Raw genomic sequence first — 11,714 nt, 5'->3', positions numbered from 1 at the left:
ATTGTTTTGGGAGAACAAAATAGACAAATCCTTTACTCTAATAGAGCTTACAATCTAGTAGGGGAGGGAAATGCAAGAAACGAAATGTATACCTAGGACCAGTGCTACAAGAAAGCAAGGAAACAAGGTAGGATGGCCAGAAAAAGCTCTTTGGGGAAGTGGCATTTGAGCAGATACCTGGATGAAGTGACAGGTGAGCCATATAAATGTGGGAGAAGAGTAAAGACCCCGAAGTAAGCAAACTTCGGCATGTTTGGGTGACAGCAAGGAAGCTAGTGTGGCCAGAACCCAGAGAGTGAAGAGCAGACTCTTTGGAGATAAGGTCAAAATTTTTGGAGGGGTGCCAAAGGGACTTTGTAGAACAGTGGAAGCCTTTGGATTTACCCTGAGTAAAGTAGGAAGCTGTTAGCAGATTAGAGCAGAGGAGGGACATGGTGTGACTTAGATTGTGATAAGATCACTCTGGCTGTGTGTGGAGAAGGCTCCTGAAGAGGGGCAAGGGTGGATACAGAGAGACCTGGTTGAAAGTCTCTCTTGACCAGGCTATGGTGCACAGTTGTTTGGTCAAACAACAGTCTGGATGTTGCTGTGAAGGTAATTTTTCAGGTATGATTAACATTTATAATCAGCAGACTTTGAGTGAATAATGTGGATGGGCTTCACCCAATTAGTTGAAGGCCTTAAGAGCAAAGACTGAGGTTTCCCAAAGAAGAGGAAATTCTGCCCCAAGATCACAACATAAAGACCCTATCTGCATTTGCCACCTGCTGGCCTGCCTTACAGGTCTAAGACTCAAGAACGCAACATCAACTCTTACCTGAATTTCCAGCCCACCAGTCTGCACTCTGCCCTACAGATTTCAGACTTGCCAGCCCCACAATTAAATAAGCCAATTTCTTAAAATAAATCTAGATAGATAGGCATAGATTAGATGATTGATAGATAGATGATAGGTAGGTAGGTAGAAGAAAGAAATGAATGATGAGACATAAATTATATATATGTAAAATCATCAGGGAGTACATGATTCATTGAGCTCTGACACTGGATTGAGGGAGTGACTGGATGGAAGAGAGGAGATGTCCCAAGACAGAACCATAAGAGGGCACTGTGACATTTGGAGGTAAGGCAGAGAGGCAGAGAGGCAGGAACCAGCACAGCAGAAGGAGAAGGAGCAGTAGTAGATAAGAGCCCAGTTCCAGAGCTGTGTCTTCAAAGCCAAATGGAGAAAGTGTTTCAGAAACCAGCACATGATTTCCTGGGTCGAAGGCTGTAGTTAGCTCTGGTAGGTTGAAGACCCAGAACTGCCCCCGGGGTTTGGCAACCTGGAAGTGGCTGGTGACCTTGACAAGATGAATTCTGGGAAAGTAGCAGATGTTATATATATTCTACATTGGTTTTGTTTCTCTGGAAAATTCTGACTAATACAAGGCTGTTGTAATAATCCATGAAATAATCCATGAAATTAACGATCAGAGACTCACTCTACTATTGGACCTTGGGTAGCAGTGGAGATGGTGAGTCATGATTAAAGTCTAGATATATTTTAAAGATAGAGCCAACTGGATTTGCCAATGAATTGAATTTGGCAAATTAAAAAAAAAAAAAAGGCATCAAGAATGACTCTCAGATTTTCGGCCTGAGCAACTGTGTGACTGGTTTTACTATTGACTGTTATGGGAGATGCTGAGCTGGTAAATAAAGGAGTCTGGAATTGAGGGGAGAAGTCAGGTTAGGGGGAGAATCAGGAACTGATGGCATTGAAGTCCCTGAGACGGGATAAGATCACTGGTGACCAGACACAGAAGAGTGGTCCCAGGACTGAGCGCTGGAGCCCCGGGAGCATTCTGAGGTCTAGAGGTCAAAAAGAGAAGGGACAACCCACAGAGAAGCCCAAGGAGATGAGCCAATGAGATTGGAGAGCGTGCGTCCCAGAAGGCAAGTGGAGAAAATGCTTTATTCCAAGAGAAACAGAGTGGTCGGCTGTGACAAATGCTGCTCGAGAAGTGGTCCATTTAGGTGCAGGGAGGGTCACAGGTGCCGGGGCTCTGCGGTGGTGGGCCCTGGGCGGGGAGCCGGGTTTGGAGAGCGGAACGCCCGAACACACACACACACACACACACACACACACAGGCAAACGGTCACTCACTCTACTGTGGCATTTGAAACTTCCACACAGAGACCAGAATCCAGGCTGGTGTGATGGTCAGAGCTTCCCAGTCAGAGCTCCCTGGGAAACGTCAGAGCACCCTGGCTGAATGGGGGCGGCAGCGTGGGTTTGCACCTGTGACTCAGTTTTGATGGATGGTGGGTCATTCATGAAGTGATTAGGAGGAGGTGGGCTGAAATAGGAATTTGAGTCACGTTAAGCAGATAGGGAAGTCACAACTTATTCCCAGGAAAAGAGTAACACACGACGGGCTGGAGGGGCCGGAAGGCAGAGAAGAGAAAGAGGGGCCTCCAGACCCTGTGGGTTCGTTCCTCTCCCTTCCTGGAGGGCCAGTGGGGCTGAGGTTGCTCTGGTTGAAAGAGCAAGGATGTGGGAGTTAAAGATCAGAACTGTTCAGCTGTAGGTTCAGAAATGGGGCTTGTCACAGAGAGTTCCCTGGAGAAGGAGAGGCAGAGGCGCCTCCACGGACTGTGTGGCCGCCACGGACAGATGCTAGCTGGGGAAATGGTCAGCTTGGGGACAGGGAGAGTCACGGGCTCCCCTGGGACGGGCCTGGTTAGTGTTTCCTCACAACAACCACTACGAAACTGTCCATGATTTCCTCCACTTCCTGATGAAGAAACAGAGGCTCAGAGAAGCTACGTAAGGTACCCAAAGTCACACGGTTGAGAAGCGCTGAGATCTTTGTGCCTCCAAGGCCCAGGTTCCTTTTTCAGTCAGCTGAACAGATGCAAGAATTCCAGAGACAAAGCCTGCTGCCCCCTCTTACATAGTGCTTGACCTGGTTGGGCCTTGGGTTACTCGTCTGGAAAATGGAGACCACCATTACACCTCTCCTAGGGGATTAGATGGAATCACGCTCACGTGCATGAGCACTGCGCTTAGCTCGCTTACAGTGCATGTTCAAGAAATGAAAGCTATTGTTACCGATTATTTTCAGTTTACAGGTGAAAAAGCATGGAAGAGTCCATTAATTCCTTCACACTCTAGCGTAAAGGCTGAAATCTGGATTCAAAGCAAGACATAGGAAATGCCAGGGCTCGCCCAAGCCCTTTTCCATCCATCCCAAGATAAGAAAAAGGGGGTGATGGGCATTTCAGGCAGGTGGAATGCATCAGCAAAAGTGTGGGCAAGTAGGGATTAGGGCATGTGATGATGTCAAATTTTAGCTACAGGTTGGAGAGTGAGCCTCGCTGGGCCATTTGGGCCTCAATTTAATGACATGAGTGGGGTGACCGTCACATGCCAGGCTCCCTGTCCAGCAGAGGTGAGCCCTGGCTGGAGCACTGTTTACAGCTGCTGGGTGGCGGTGGTGATAACGCCCTTGGGGACTTTGCCCTCTTCTCTCCAATCGACGATCAGCCATTGGGGTAGTGGGTTAGGCATTGCCTAGAGGGAGATTAAGGAGCTCGAGTTACCGGCGAACTCAAGTGGGCCTGGCCCCGTCATTCTCACAGCAACCTCCCACGGCAGATTCTGTCATTATGCCCACTTGATGGAAGGGCAAAACAGGATCAGTCGGAGTTGGTGTGACTTGTCCAAACTCACACAGAGGCAGAAGGACCAGGATTTGAGCCCAAGTCCATCTGTCTCCAAGGCTGTGGAGAAAGGACCATGGGCTGACCTGAGTCAAAGACACTCGAGTCCCTACTCTGCCATCGACTAGCTTGGTGACCTAGGGCAAGTTACTTCACCTCTTGAGACTCATTTTCCCTGTCTGTAGAATGGTCTCTCCATCCTTCTACTTGAATAGGTGTCTTCTGGAGCTAAGGTTGAGTGGTGTGTCCACGGCCCTCCCAGAGAGCCTCCCTCCCCCCAGGTGCCTGCCACACAGTATCTCTTCCTATGTAGAGGAGGCTCTGGGACTCCCTGCCCTTATCACCCAGTCCCCTTCCTGGGAATGGGCTTGGGGCTTGTCAAAGGGCCATCCAGCTGTCAACCCCACCCCAGCTGGCCAGTTAATGAGTGATCAGGGCACTGGAGCCTGGTCTATAAAGAGCTCCTCGTGGGGGAAGTGGGTGGGAGCTGGTGAACACTGGCAGTAGGATACAGACGGAGCAAGATGCGCGGCAGCCCGGTGTCGGGGCTCCTGTCCTCGGTGGTCCTCCTCCTGCTGCTGCAGGACGCACGCTCAGTCTACATTCGGGTGAGTCCCCTCGGCCACGAGCCCTTTGCCTGAAGGTCCCCGGCGGGGGAGAGGCTGGGATGGAGAGGGAACGCTAGGAAAGTCAGGGGATACACGGGAGCAAGTGCCCAGGGCTCACCCCAACACCTAATCACAACCCGGGGACCAAGACAGCTGGCGGGTGGGGGCAGCCAGAGTGCCAATGGCAATGACGAAGGTGATGATAGCAATAACAAAACCTCTGCTAGTCAGCACTGCCCTCTCAGAAGGCAGGTCCTGGTCAGAGGTCAGAAGCTGGAACAAGACGTGGTCCCCGCCCTTAAGGAGCCCCGGAGGAGAGGGGTCTTCCCCCAGCTCTCTACATTCACCCACATACGGGTGGATGGGGGATAGTCACTAGAAGGTTTCCCTGGCAGGTAACTGAGCTGACCTTGCAGGCTGAGCAGGAGGCAGCCAGGCACAGAGGGTGTGGACTGCTCGGGCAGAGGGCACAGTCTACACAAAGGCTCAGAGTGAAGACAACAGGGGGCCCGGGCTCCTTCCAGGGCCTTCCTGTGGGGTGGCAGGATGCCACTGGCCAGCAAGGATGGGGAAGTCTGTGGCCCCGAGTGTCCGTCACATTTCTGACTCTCGGTGGGGCCTCCTTGTCAGGGGTGGAGGAGAGGCAGCTTCCCCCTGCAGCCCTGGCCTTGGAACCAGCCAGCTTGGGGGTGGTCATTTTGCCATGTCCAGTTCAGGGGTGATCACCCAGTTACCGAGTGTGGCCCCGGTGCCAGGCACTAGGGAGGCTCATTCGTCAGATGAGGCTCCGAGTGTGGAAGATATAGGCGGCCAATTGCGAAGAGTTGGGATTTGAACTGGGGTTCACCGGTCTGCAAAGCTCATACCTTGAATCACTTGCTCCCCAGCCTCGCTGCAACCTCATGTACAGTTACTGGGGGCCTGTGGCACCAGCTCCCCCCTCCCAGGCTGTCCCCCGTCCCAGGACCCTTCGTGAGAACAGGGAAGGCTCTGCGGAGCCTGAGGAGCTCTGGCGTCCTGGCCCAGGTTTTCATACCCTCTCATCTCCTGTCCCCTCCGGCCCCCTAGCACCAAGGCTTCCAGGTCCAGCTGGAATCAGTGAAGAAGCTGAGTGACCTGGAGGGGCAGTGGGGGCCCAACCCCCGCCTCCAGACCCAGAGCTTTGTGCCCTCCATGTGTCACCACCCAGCCCTGCCGCCGGACCTCCAGCCGGTCTGCGCATCCAAGGAAGCTGCCAGCATCTTCCAGGCCTTGAGTGAGTTCCTGCCCCTCACTTGCTCTCCTCCCCACCCCCCAGCTCTGCCACTTCGTGTTCCTTCTAGTAAGCACCCAGTGGCTGGGACAGGGAGAGTCAAGAAGCTTAGCCTCTGGCCTTCACTGTCTGGGCACTGCAAGTCAGGCATGCCAGGACCCCCTCGGTCCCTGGCACCCCGGACCGTTGATCATCCTAGCGGACTTCACAGATGGGAGGGAAGGGGGCTCTGGGCCAGGGCCCCATAAGCAAGGACTGCAATACGGGGGGCATGGGGGAAGCACAGGGGCCCGAGGAGAGATGGCTCACGTCTGGGGTGGCATAAGGGGTCTGAAAGAGTTCCCAGAGGAGGTGACATCTAAGCCGAAACATGAGGGAGGAAGCAGAGCTGGCTAGCAAATGTGGCACCCTTGAAGTGCCCGGCCCCCTGTCCCCCCGAGAGAGCCAACAGGAATACCCCCAGCCCCCAGGGTGTAAGGGGCTGGCCCAGGCACAGAGAAGCAGGGGGGCCTGGGACTCGCCCCCGAGCTGCCCTCTGCTCCTGAAGCGTCAGGCTCCTGACCTGTGAGAGAGATGCTGGTGCTAGACCTCCCCCACCCCCCCAGCCCCTGGAGATGCAGCTCCCCAGTGCCCCAGTGCCTCACGGTCAGCTGCTGACCGGATTTCTCCCCTGCCCAGAGAGCATCGCTAAGGACGACTGCGAGCTGTGCGTGAATGTCGCCTGCACCGGCTGCCTCTGAGGCGACTGGCTGCCCTGAGCCCACTCGGACACCGCCCCCAGCCCGCTACCTTCCCAGCCCGCATCAGCCCCCCACTGCCCCGTCCGAGCCCCAGTGGGGCCCCTGAGCGCATCAGCACCACTGGCCAGAGGACCGAGCAGCTGGACGTGGCACGAAGCGGTTGGACACATGGTTGGAGGGGAGTTTGGTCCCTGAGGTAGCCCTGCTGCCCAATAAGGATGCCCCACCTACCTACACCCAGAGTCTGGAGACCCTATGTCCATCCCCGGGAGCCCCGGGCAGAGGGGCTTGGGAAGCTGAGTACGTGAGGAGAAAGGCTGATCTCAGGATACAGTGAGGAGCTTCCCAGTTTCCAGCACCTGCGGAGGTGGATCAGCAAGCCCTATTTCACATAGGAGGAGGGAGGCTGGCGGGGGGCGTGGAATGAGTCCCCCCAAATCACAGAGCTAAGACGCTGCAGAGTGACCGGACCCATCTGACCCTGCAAGCCGAGCTCCAGGCCTGGCCCAGCGACAGAGCCAGGGCTGCTATGCTTCCCCTGGGAGGTGGGGCTGCCCTGGTGGGTGCGCGCAGGGAAGAACAACTTGGTGCCCCCTCCCAGGCTGGGTGTCTGGGCTGCCTCTGCCCCAGGGCTCCTGAGAAGATGGGCCTGGGCCTTCACCCTCACCTTCCTGAGCTCCTCCCTTCTCAGGCTCCCCAGGACCATCAGGCCAGCTCCAGACCTTTCTTCCCTCTCTCTGTCCTGGCAGCCCTGAGGAATAATAATAATAATAATCAGTGTCAGGGCGCCTGGGTGGCTCAGTCGGTTAAGCATCCACCTTCGGCTCGGGTCATTATCCCGGGGTCCTGGGATCGAGTCCTGTGTCGTGCTCCCCTCTTAGCAGGGAGGCTGCTTCTCTCTATCCCACTCCCCCTCGTGTGCTCTCACTCGCTATCTCTCCCTCTCACAAATAAATAAAATTTTTTAAAAATTAAAAGTCTATTGAGGATTTGCTGTACCCTAGGCCCTATTCTAAACTCACTGAGTCCTCGAAACGGTCTAATGAAGCAGGTACTGTTCAATAACCACTCCACTTTACAAATATAGAGACCCAGGTACAGAGAGAGAACGAGCTAGTCCAGGATCACAGCCTCAGCAAAGTGGCAAAATGGGCTTCTTCCCAGGCAGGCTGGGCCAGAGCCCACACTCTGAACCACCATGTTACGGCCTCCCTGTGGCTCGGGCCACACGGATGATGCCTACCAGAGGGGCCCCTGCGTTCTCACAGCTGCGGCCAACTCCTGGGCCTTTCCACAGGCTGGGTTCCTCCAGAGCCGCTGTCCCGGGCAGCCAGAGAGGAGTGCCAGGCACCAAGGCGCCGTGGTCTCTGAACTCTGCTCACCCAGGGCCAAGGCCATGGCGAACTCCCCCAGACCAGCCGCTGCTCCCGGCTGCTCAGTTCTGCTCATGAGCTCTGCAGCCTCCCACTCCGACAGGCCACAGACCCCAGAGCTCTAGTTCCTTCCTCTCCCTCGCCCCGCAGACAAGGCTGGCTGGGGCCTTCGTAGTCCTCCTGTGTCTCTCGGGCCAGCATGCCAGAGGAACACGGCAGCACGGCCCCAACGGGGCCCCTTAGCCTTCTGTGGATCCCCAGTGCCCCCTCTCGTGTCTAAACTGAGCCCCAGCACCAGCTGGCCTCGGCTCCCACTGCTCCCCTCAGCTACGCTGGGTCCCCACCTGCCTGCGGATGAGGCAGGGAAGAGAGCTGTCTCTGTCGGAGCACGAGTGCCAGGCTCAGGCTGAGCCACCTACACAGAAATAGTAAGAGCAGCAGTAGCAAGAGGGCCCGCTATGGGCTCGGCAGGGCTCTTCGAGCTTTTCCTGTGTCGCCTCATTTAATCCTCGCTCAACCCTACAAAGTAGGGATTCTCGTCATCCCCGTTTTACAGACAAGGAGCCTGAGGGGAGAAGAGGCTGAGCGCCGGCCACAGTCACACAGCTGGTAATAGGCAGAGCCAGGATCCAGCCCCAGAGTCCAGGTCCGGAGTGGGAGCGCTGAATGACCCTGTCCTACCCTGCATCTCATCAAATCCCCCTGCAACCCTGGGCGGTGGGGTCCGTTCGCATCCTCATTGTCGGATGAGGAAACCAAGTCTCAGAGAGGGGTTCACAACTTGTAAGTAACATGGGCAGGTTCAAACCCAGCCCTGTGTGCCTCCCAGGACCCACCCTGTCCAGACCGGACGCTGCCAGTGCCTCGGACCTTCGCCATTCAGCACCTACGCCACCTTCTGGAATGCCCTCTGCCTCCCTACCTCCAGATTGGTTTTGATCATCCATCCACCCCAGTGCACATCCTAAGCACGAATGCAAATGCCTGCCTCCCCTCCCCTTCACAAAGCCTCTTCTGGCCTGGCCCTAAAGACGCCTCACCCTCTGAATTCTGCAGCCCAAGGAATTCTGCCTGAATCACCCTGTGGCACTTCCCCTCCAGCCAACTCCCCAAGAAATGCCCTGGTCACCTCCTCTTTTCACATTCCCTCTAACTTTGCTAACAAGCAGCCCTCCGTGCCTCAACTCCTTGCCCCTGTCTGAACCGGTCTCAGCTTGACCCTCTTTCCCCATCTTCTGGTTTGTTTTTACCATTTATCGATTCCCTGCGCATGGCCTGAACTTGATGTGCATGACATACACCTTTGCAGCATTATTTCACCCAGCCTGGGAGGCAGCTACTATCACAGTCCCAGTTTTACAGGGGAGGACACTGAGGCACAGAGAGGCAAAGTATGTGCAAGACCTGAGGCCAGCCTGTGTAGCTCCGGCTTTCCCCCGCCCTGGGTCGTATCCTCGGGCATCATCGGTGTGGTGGGTTTTCCCCGCTCCGGGGGTCACAGAAGCCAGTACAGCCCAGCGGGGCTGATCAAAGTGCCCACAGAGCACCGGGGACAGAGTGGGAGCACGAAGACTCCTGCGAGGGAGAGGCTCCTGAGAGGCCGTGGGAGCACAGCCTTGGAGCCTCAGTGGGAGTTTCTCGGGCCAAGAGTGTGGGAAGAGGAGCAGAGCACAGGCGAGGGGAGCTGAGGAAGTGGTGAGGGTTGGGGCTGGAGGTGTGGTCCCCTCGAGGAGGGCAGGAGGCTACACTGCCGTGGGGGTGGAGGGGCAGGGCCTGAGGGACCTTGAACGCTCCAGAGCCCCGGGCCAGTCTCATGGGCGCCCCAGCTATGTGTCCACCGCCCCAGCTATGTGAGGGACACCAAGCCGGCACAGACTCCTGTGCTCACTCATGGTCATGGCGTAGCGGCTCTGGGGTTCTCCCCCTCCCGCGGAGCTGGGAAGGAAAAGCAGAGGTTTTCCTCCCCCACGGGCGGTCTGGAGGTTGAGGTCCCCTGGGTGCCTGTGTGGGGTGGCAGCCCCAGGGCCGTGGCAGCTTAACAGCGGGAGGCACACACTCAACTCCGAGCTTGCCGGGGCAGGGCAGGCACCCTTATAAAGCTGGCTGACCAGTCCACTGACAAAGGCAGGCAGGAAGGAAGCGACATCAGAAGGACTCTGGCAACTGGTTTATTAGCTGAGGGCTGCAGTGGATCTTGGGAAGCGCCGGCAACTCGGATGGGTCAGGGGCTAGGCCGCCCCAGGCCACCCCCTCCTCACTCCTCCCCTGGAGGCCCGGCCGAGCATCCCGCGGGGGAGGGCCAGGAGGCCTGTGTCCTAGCATCCGGCACAGGCCGCGAAGGCACAGATCTCGCACGATCCCGGGTCCTCGGCGATGGCCTCTGCGCAGGAGAGATGGGGTGCCGGGAGAGTCAGAGCCCCCCGCTTCCCTTGCACCAGAGCTTGGACGTCTGCCACTGAGGCCCCAGGAGAAACCCGGGCCTGTCCCCTCCCACCCGCTGGTCTTTCCGCTCCCAACAGGTACCGCTCAAGCCAGCCAGTCAGAGTGGGGATTCCACCCAGAAGGAGCAATAGCAAGGCCAGACGGCCCGCGGCGCAGAACTACCAACCAGTCATCGGTCAGAGCGAGGATCTTTCAAAAGTAACCTTCGCCAATTACAACTTAAACTACTTCCAGCAGGTTCAGCAGACCCACCAATCAAAGCACACCTCCCCCTCCTGGGCCACCAATCAGGGAGTTCCCAGGCCCCACCCTCCAGAGAGGAGGCTACTCACCCAGCCTATGGAGGATCTCCTGGGCATTGGTCTCCTTGCAGAGAGGCTTGAGTTCTTCCGGAAACTTCAGGTGGCTGCAGACTTGGGGAACCACGGGCCCACCACTCTTCCTGCTCTTCCAGGTGCTGGGCTCCTGGAGCTCCTGGAGGTCCTTGAGCTTCTTCACCGACTCCAGGGGAAAAGAGAACTTTCCATCCTGAGAGAGACATGTCCAGCGTGTGAGGTCAGGCTGCAGCCTGCCCCAGGATGTCCGCATGATTCCCAAGACCCAGGTCTGGTCTCTGGCTGAGGACAGGACTGAGGAGTAAGGTCTAGAATTGAATCTAGCTTCTTCACTTCCCAGCCACGTGCCTAGGGCCAGTTACAGAACTTCTCTGAGGCTGTTTTCCAGCTCCGAAAAATGGGATTAATAATCTTATTTTCGCAGGGTGAGCGTGGGGCCTCACTTGAGGAGCCTGGCTCATGGCAAGTACTCAGTAAATTGGCTAATCACCTCCCTTTCCCAAATGGTTCTCTTCTCTCCTCCAAGTTTGAAGGGGAAGGGGTATGAGGCAGGGCTGAGGGACGGGTTCCTGAGAAAGTGCCACACCTGAGACACACCCTGCTCCAGCCCTAAGGAGGGGGTGCTCTCTCCGGGGACAGGCCCTGGGCACTGGGGGCAGAGAGCTGGGCCAAGGGAGGGACAGAGGATTTACCTGCACGGTGACTCCCCCTGCCAGGACAGCCCAGGTCCCAAGGAGGCACAGTGCAGAGAGCAGGAAGGTATTCATGGCAGCAGAGCCCAAGAGGGAGGAACGGTTGGTTCTGGATGCCAGAGGGAACAGTGGGACTTTTAACGAGGGCAGGGTTACTGAGTAACCAGGAAGCCCTATCAGCATCTCATCAGCTAGCCTGTCAACTCAGGGCTAGCCTGTCAACTCAGGCCTAATCAGATAAGGCTCGAGACAGCCCTGGAAGATAAGAGATCAGTCCCGGGAGCCTTGCGGAGAGCCCCTGCCCCTCCCTGGGCTCCCAGTTTAACCCCCAGCCAGGCTAGGTCCTGTGTCCGTTCACCAGCCACACACACTCACTGACGCCGGCTCTAGGCCAGGCCCTGAGCCGGGGTGGGGCTGCAGACCCAGCCCAGCCCTTAAGGAGGGAGGCCCAGACTGGGGCAATGCAGGATGATTAGGGGAGTGGGGGTTGGGGCGTGGATGGAGGAGCCATCCCACCCAGCCCAGGGGCAGGGAGTTCAGGAGGCTTTCCCAAAGGAGGTTGTG

The 11,714-nt window shown here is 56.7% G+C and overlaps 2 protein-coding genes across 2 annotated transcripts; one reads left to right on the top strand and one right to left on the bottom strand.

Annotated features, from left to right (window-relative positions):
* The first annotated feature begins 4,232 nt into the window (after positions 1 to 4,232).
* Positions 4,233 to 6,383, top strand: GUCA2B (guanylate cyclase activator 2B). Its single transcript, XM_035018996.1, has 3 exons — positions 4,233 to 4,316; positions 5,385 to 5,571; positions 6,247 to 6,383. Exons 1-3 carry the CDS (start codon positions 4,233 to 4,235, stop codon positions 6,306 to 6,308), a joined length of 333 nt encoding a protein of 110 aa, XP_034874887.1. The 3' UTR covers positions 6,309 to 6,383.
* A 3,580-nt stretch (positions 6,384 to 9,963) lies between these two features.
* Positions 9,964 to 11,225, bottom strand: GUCA2A (guanylate cyclase activator 2A). The gene is made up of 3 exons (XM_035020182.1): positions 11,151 to 11,225; positions 10,456 to 10,651; positions 9,964 to 10,061 (listed from the first exon to the last, which is right to left on the bottom strand). The coding sequence occupies exons 1-3, from the start codon at positions 11,223 to 11,225 to the stop codon at positions 9,997 to 9,999; spliced, it is 336 nt and encodes a 111-aa protein (XP_034876073.1). The 3' UTR covers positions 9,964 to 9,996.
* Positions 11,226 to 11,714: the final 489 nt, after the last annotated feature.

This window comes from Mirounga leonina, unplaced genomic scaffold (genome assembly GCF_011800145.1).
Source record: "Mirounga leonina isolate KUSES-001 unplaced genomic scaffold, KU_Mleo_1.0 Mir_173, whole genome shotgun sequence".
Lineage (NCBI taxonomy): Eukaryota > Metazoa > Chordata > Mammalia > Carnivora > Phocidae > Mirounga > Mirounga leonina.
Note: the sequence above shows the minus strand (reverse complement) of the source record. Positions and strands in the feature narration are given on the sequence as shown.

What these genes read in the sequence shown, in the direction of transcription:
- GUCA2A (XM_035020182.1), bottom strand. Translation starts at nt 11,225, where the DNA reads ATGAATACCTTCCTGCTCTCTGCACTGTGCCTCCTTGGGACCTGGGCT. An exon ending in CAGGGGGAGTCACCGTGCAG is followed by an intron (nt 10,652 to 11,150) that starts GTAAATCCTCTG and finishes TGTCTCTCTCAG; the next exon opens with GATGGAAAGTTCTCTTTTCC. An exon ending in GGAGATCCTCCATAGGCTGG is followed by an intron (nt 10,062 to 10,455) that starts GTGAGTAGCCTC and finishes TCTCCTGCGCAG; the next exon opens with AGGCCATCGCCGAGGACCCG.
- GUCA2B (XM_035018996.1), top strand. Translation starts at nt 4,233, where the DNA reads ATGCGCGGCAGCCCGGTGTCGGGGCTCCTGTCCTCGGTGGTCCTCCTC. An exon ending in CACGCTCAGTCTACATTCGG is followed by an intron (nt 4,317 to 5,384) that starts GTGAGTCCCCTC and finishes CCGGCCCCCTAG; the next exon opens with CACCAAGGCTTCCAGGTCCA. An exon ending in CAGCATCTTCCAGGCCTTGA is followed by an intron (nt 5,572 to 6,246) that starts GTGAGTTCCTGC and finishes TCCCCTGCCCAG; the next exon opens with AGAGCATCGCTAAGGACGAC.